Here is a 6,892-nt window from a genome sequence, read left to right as displayed (position 1 = left end):
TCGAGGTTTCGTATAAACACTATGTTCACTAAATTTCTTGTAAGCTGTTATTATCCATTTGTTCAATGCCAACTGTCAGCTCTATTCAATGCGGTATGAAGCAATCAAGAACACATGGCAAAGTCAAATAATTTATGCAATAATATATAACCCACCCCTTTTCCACTGACAACGCCGTTCACGTAATAAATATACACGGGGATGCACACACAAACCTACACACACATCTATCTGAATACATATATGGATATATTATATACATACTAGCTATGCCCTATACGCGTTGCTGTGTTATATATATATAATTAAAAATCTTAACAAAAATGACGTTTTATTACATGTAGTTATCATGGTGCAAAAATATGAATCAATTTTCTGTAAAAAACCATCCCCTAAAAGACGATAATTGACCAGTTATCAAACAGGTTACGAATGATTAATGAAATTGGGAAAGGTGGTAGAAAGGTGAAAATTGAGGGCTGTGGACATGTGTTTCTCAAATTTGCATTTAAAAAAAATAAGAAAATTGTATGAATACAATAAAAGTTAAGTGTTAGAGTTTGTCAACTCTTAATGAAATTAGCTTCGTTGTGTACAATTAAGCTTTTTCATAGGATCAAAAAATATCAATCGAAATTGAGTCAAATTTGGGATGAAATATTATGTAATAACTTATAATAATTGCAAAATTGGAGTTTGTGGTAATACGGTGAAAATTTAAGTTTATGAGTGTATTTTTATATACACTGTAATAATGATTTAAAATATATAATTTATCCCAAAAAAAATTAAATAATCTTCGGAGCGACCAACCCCTCGTCACAATCAAAATATGCGAAAACCTGTCCAAATATGCAAAAGCTCTGATTTTCAATTTATGCTTAAGATTCACGACAATCAACTATTTATATTATTATTTCTGCAACAGTTTTTTTATGTCAAGAAATGTTATTAATTTTAAAATATTTTTAAATAACCAATCGCAATTAAACAGATTGCCTATCGATCTTTACTTTTTAAACGCTTCGGAGAAGCTTTGAAGCTTTTAGATCAAAATTCGAAGCATAATTGTTTTCTTATACTTTTTTTCAAATGTATTCATAAAAAAGAACATCCTAATTGATTAGGTTTTGATGATTTAATAATATTAATTTTTTGCAAAAGTTTAATTTAAATAATCTTCAAAATTCGAAGCATAATTGTTTTCTTATACTTTTTTTTAAATGTATTCATAAAAAAGAACATCCTAATTGATTAGGTTTTGATGATTTAATAATATTAATTTTTTGCAAAAGTTTGCATTTTTTACCCTAGATTTATTTTTTATTTTAGATTTTTTGCAATTGTCTCTGATCATAGCAATATTTTACCTCTAAATTTTATTTCACTATGCTTGAAAATATTGAAGAATTCAAATAGATAAAATAAATATGTAAAAATATATTTAAATCAGATCAAATATATGCTATGGTTAAAAAGAGTGGGCAAGGTTCAAACAAAAGGTTTATTGTTTTTTATTGTTAATGAATTGGATGGTAATATGTTCAGAAAAACGTGAATATAGAATGGATTTTCAATAACAAAAATAATGAGAATAACTTAACATTTAAATTTGAGTTTTTACGGAGCTTTTTATGTATTTTAGGTACAGTTTGCCGATCTTTTTCATCTGGAACAAGGATCCCTGAATGACAGAGCAGAAACGCATTAAGCTAACGTCCATATCCTTTGACGATCGTTTCGATATCATTGTGAATTCAGGGCGATATCTTGGACGGAATATGTTATATTGCTTTTATATTACCTCAGGTAGTGTACGCACATATAAAAGTACAATAGCCTGCACTAAACGCGATTTAGAGTAGGTTACAACATAAAGAATATTTTGATCGCATATTTTCCTTTTGTCAAAAGTAGATTGCGCACGTATAATACACTCCGCTGCTTTTAATACCGAATTGGTAAAAGAGCTGGTCCTGAAAAAATACACAAAATTTATCTTTATATTATTTATACAATGCTGCTGAAGTCTTCTAACGTACTCATCGTTAGAAGATAATAATATTCGTATGTGCACTTTTTTGTTTGGTAGACAAACGTTCTAAATTCAGGATCTCTATATCAATTGATTAGAATTTTTATATTAATATATATTGTATTATTAGTCTCACTCTCCTCGTACAAATTATATGCAACTTTCGTTGCTTTTACATTTTTTTGCACTGAGATCAATTAATAGAATTCCCCCAATCAATATTCTTCATGCACTACAATTTAAAACCCATTTTGGAAATACAAATTAAAAATTTGAACTTAGACCATGGTTGAAAATTGTCCAAGGACCATTGGACCATTTTATTTTTGGTATTAACTGTATATAAAACTCAATATTTGCTGTAGAAAATTTAATGTCTTATGTGTTAGGCTAGATTTACAATTTTGATATTAATTAGAGGTGTATAGCATCGTGACTTGAGGCAAATCGCTCAAACTTTCCGTACCATAATATAATATTAGAAGAATAAAATTTAGTTAATTTTTTTTTGAAATTAAAAAAAACATTAAAAAAATATTTTTCCAAAAGCAATTATTTCCTCAATACAAGCAAAATGATTTTGAATCATTCAAATTGTGGACGCTTCTCAAAAACTGCCATTTTTTGCACATTTTTTCCAAAACGGCTGGACCTGTCTTTGCCAAAAATAAATCATCACTTCTCCTCATTATTACAAATTAAATCTATTTTGGATCATGCAAATCGGAAGCTCCGTTCTCTCAGAACCTCTATTTCTATTCTGTACTCCGTACCTCCAAAATGGCTGGACCTGCCTTTGCCAAAAACTAATCACCACACATTCCTATCAATAGGATTTCCATTCAAATCGGTTGATCCGTGCGCCCGAAAACGTGGACGAAAAGTTGTATCCATACATACATCACACATACACAAGATTCCACGATATATTATATAAAAATTGTAAATTCAAAGGATAAAGTATGCATCCTCCTATGGAGCTTATTATAAAGCATTACACTCTATATTCTTTTACTTTGCAAAATTTAACACAAAATTTCAATTCCTGTCTATCCATTCTTCAAATTTAAGTATTAATCAACCCTTTAATTTGTTATTATTATTTGTTATAATATCTATTATTATTGATTACGGCTTGCTTATGAATAAATAGATAAATAAATAAATTAAATGAATATTGATATAAAATTTTATTAAATTTAATGTGTTAATCATTGGCTTGCAATAAATATGAAAAATATATTATGGAAAACAAATCAAGGGTTGGTATAGTATTCCTATATTCTCTATAAATATCGGTCAAAAGTGAAATATGAAGTAAAAATTCTGGATTAATATATATTGAAATTTGCTTTTTTTAATACTGATAAATTATTTATTCTCTTAAAAAGGCTAATAAAATTAACTATGTGTAAAATTATTAGGATTATCCTATTGCAACTGTTTATGCATAATTATATTCTGAAAACATTATCTGCATGGGGACATAATTTGAAGATCGGCTTAAAAAATAAAAATTTCAGGAGTAACTAGCTAGATTCCAATAAAACAAATATTTAATATTTACATTAATTTAAAATGAATATGTTAAGATCTAATAATCACACATAATTGACAGCAATAATAATGGCCATCTAATAAATGGTCATCGCGCTAGTAACAGATTATATAAATATTTGAGGACAAAGAAAATCTAATATGTTATGTTTCTACTATTAATTTTACTGATTTTCCACAAGATCTCTGATTATATTTCGTAGGTGTCCATTTTATTAACGCTTTCGCAATACGCGTTCGGCATGCGATGACTCTAATAAAAACTTATTGATAATTCGATGATGGAGCAAAATTTCGAACGTAAAAGTTTATAGTTGGTATTATATTTTAATATTTCGAATATGTTTGCCTTTTATATTTTGGCACTTTTGAAAATAATACATTCTGATGAAGGAATCTCTGGAAAATTGTATTGGAAATCTATAAAAAATATATAGATAATAAATTTTATGATGGTGATATTGTTGGTAATAGAATTTTGCTATGTGTTGATCAACATGATTCATTGTAATTATCACACTCGATTGTATTTTAAACTATGAAGTTTTAAAGCATATTTTAAATTAAATAACAAAATAAATAAACCTCTTCGGCAAGGGTGAAAAACTATATCCGAATAGATCCGAGTAGAAGTTTTGGATTTTATTTTGCATAATCATAGCGCTTGGTTAAGTCTGGGCAACGTGCCGACAGGATCGTTCAGTATTATTAGAAAATCTCTTATCCGAATGACGAAGCCATATAAACTTTTATGAAAATAACAAAGCTATCGAATCGTGGAAAGTTCTTCTCTATGGAAAGAAAATCATGGCCGGAAAAGTGTCAAAAATTGAAGAGGGTAATCACACATGCATCGGGAATATTGAGTAGATGTGAGTCACTCAAGAATTCAAAATAGAGTTATAACAGTAAACGAGAAATAAGAAAAATTTATTATTAAGTTTATTAATTTTAGAATATAAAGCTTTAATATATTTTTAATTTTATATTTTTGTTTCAATTATATAATATTTGAAAATTATTTTTGTATTTTTATATCGTATTTACAGTATGCGAAGGAGTTTCAGGTCTTTCTATTTTAGTTGCTATAATTCGTACTCATGGTAATGATTATTTTAAAAGATTAATATAATACATGTTTAAAATTTTCAATAATAATATTTTTTATAATCCATATTATTTTATTAAAAAATTGTTATTGATTGGTTCAAACAATATTATTTATAATATTATTTATTTATATAATTTAGGAATAAAAAGAATAATAATTATCAATATGAGATCAAATTTTGGTTATGATATTATATCTTATAGATTAAATTTATTAAGAATTTGAATATTATTTTAGTATTATTAGCTTCAATTTTAATTTATAAAAATAATTATAATTTAAAGTTATTTTATTATCATTAGTTTTTTTATTATTATATTATTTTTAACTTTTAGTTAATTAAATTATTTTTGATTTTTTTTTTTTTGAAAGAAGGTTAATTACAACATTATTATTAATTTTAGGTTGAGGATATCAACCAGAACGTTACAAGCTGGTATATACTTAATATTTTTATCTTTATTTGCTTCATTACATTTATTAATTATATTTATATGATTATATAAATATAATAATACTTTATTTTATATATTTAATAAGTGCATTAGATTATAACTATATATTTATATATTTTTTTTTTATAAAATCTTATATTTTTTTGTGAAATCTTATTAATATATCTGTGAATTAGTAGAGTGCATCTACTTTCATTATCTCGTATATGAAATATGGTGAAACAAATTTTAAGATATGAGAATATAAAAATATAGACCATTTTGTGGATATTGTAATTATTGCATTAATGTTTATAACTAAGTTTTTTTTTAAATAATAAAATCTATGTTTTAAAATTTTTTTAATAATTTTTCTGCATTAATGCTACCATTTATTTTTGTTGTATTTTAAAGATAAATAGCACTTTAATTTAATTAAACATTTTAAAACAAAATTGTCATTTTTTAATCTTATACAATAACGTTTAACAATGATCAAATTGGTCTATATTATTATAGCATATTTAAAAACTATTAAGAATATATTATATAGCAGGAGTTTTTGAATTGTAAACGTGTGGCAGGACAACGTGTGTCGGGTCAGCTAGTATATATATACATATATATATATATATATATATATATATATATATAATAGGAAAATACGATATACAACTCATCACCATCTATTACAAAACCAATATATTCGAAATATCGGAATTGCTTTTTAAAAAAGGGAATCACAAGCGCTTGATATTTTCCATTTAGTTTTTTGTAATAATTATTTTGTTATCTACTCGACTGTTACTATTGACAATTTTAGATAGCGGATATTGTTTCAGACATTTTGACATATTGGATTACATGGAGAATGAAGCACAAAACATTTTGAAATGGCATTTGTAGTAGATATAAAAATATATAAATAGTGCAGCGAGTCAATATAATGGGATCTGTACTCTTAATATTTATTTTATAGAGTACCTGGATGTTAAAGATCATAGTCAGGGGGGTTTGGCCTCTCACCAGTTTATGAGAAAATTGAGAGGTTTGATTCTACCATATGTTATATATAAAGGTATCATTATTAAAACATGTCATATCAGGTTATATATTGCCTTTGCAATTTTTGATTTATTTAAAATCTTTTTCTAAAAACTTTTAAAATATTTTTTCCATAGTATATAACATTGAATCTTGTTTAAAGATCATCTTTACACTTTGCTCAATGTGATAAAAATATCAAGTAAAAATCTTGGACTACATTCACGGTTTCTTCAAATACATTCTACTCAATTTGAAAATAATATCAAGTTGAAACCATGGACTACAATTCTTTACTCTTTTTACTCAATTTAAAAATGTCAAGTTAAAACTATGGATTTTTATTCGCGTTTTTTTTAAACACATTTTACCCAATTTGAAAATGATATCAAGTTAAAAGCATGACTATTATTGACTAATTTTTTTACTCTATTGAAAAATATCAAGTTAAAACCATGGACGTCTATTTACATTTTTAACACATTGGTGAAAATAATATCAAGTTGAAACGAAACATTCACGGTTTATTTAAACACATTTTACTCATTTTGAATACAAACATGGACTACCATTCACTATTTTTTTACTCTTTGAAAAATATCAAGTTAAAACCATGGACTAAGTTACTTCACGTTATTTTTAAATTCATTTCACTTAATTTGTAAAAAACATCAAGTTGAAACCATGGACTACTTAACGGTTTTTTCCAAT

At 25.7% G+C, this 6,892-nt stretch overlaps 1 protein-coding gene across 1 annotated transcript in view; it reads left to right on the top strand.

Moving 5' to 3' along the window:
- Positions 1-4,399: 4,399 nt before the first annotated feature.
- LOC113373686 (carbonic anhydrase 1-like) overlaps positions 4,400-6,892 on the top strand; it is a 7,898-nt gene continuing 5,405 nt past the window's right edge. Inside the window, exons 1-3 of the mRNA XM_026613966.1 lie at positions 4,400-4,430; positions 4,642-4,695; positions 6,117-6,185. Of these exons, the coding sequence (XP_026469751.1) occupies positions 4,400-4,430; positions 4,642-4,695; positions 6,117-6,185 (154 nt within the window). The remainder of the gene's footprint in view (positions 4,431-4,641; positions 4,696-6,116; positions 6,186-6,892) is intronic.

The sequence above is a fragment of the Ctenocephalides felis genome, unplaced genomic scaffold (assembly GCF_003426905.1).
Source record: "Ctenocephalides felis isolate EL2017-DRISC unplaced genomic scaffold, ASM342690v1 CF-g0.4_SCAFFOLD_01604, whole genome shotgun sequence".
In the NCBI taxonomy this organism is placed as follows: domain Eukaryota; kingdom Metazoa; phylum Arthropoda; class Insecta; order Siphonaptera; family Pulicidae; genus Ctenocephalides; species Ctenocephalides felis.
The sequence above is the reverse complement of the archived record's forward strand: the minus strand, read 5'-3'. Positions and strand labels throughout refer to the sequence as shown.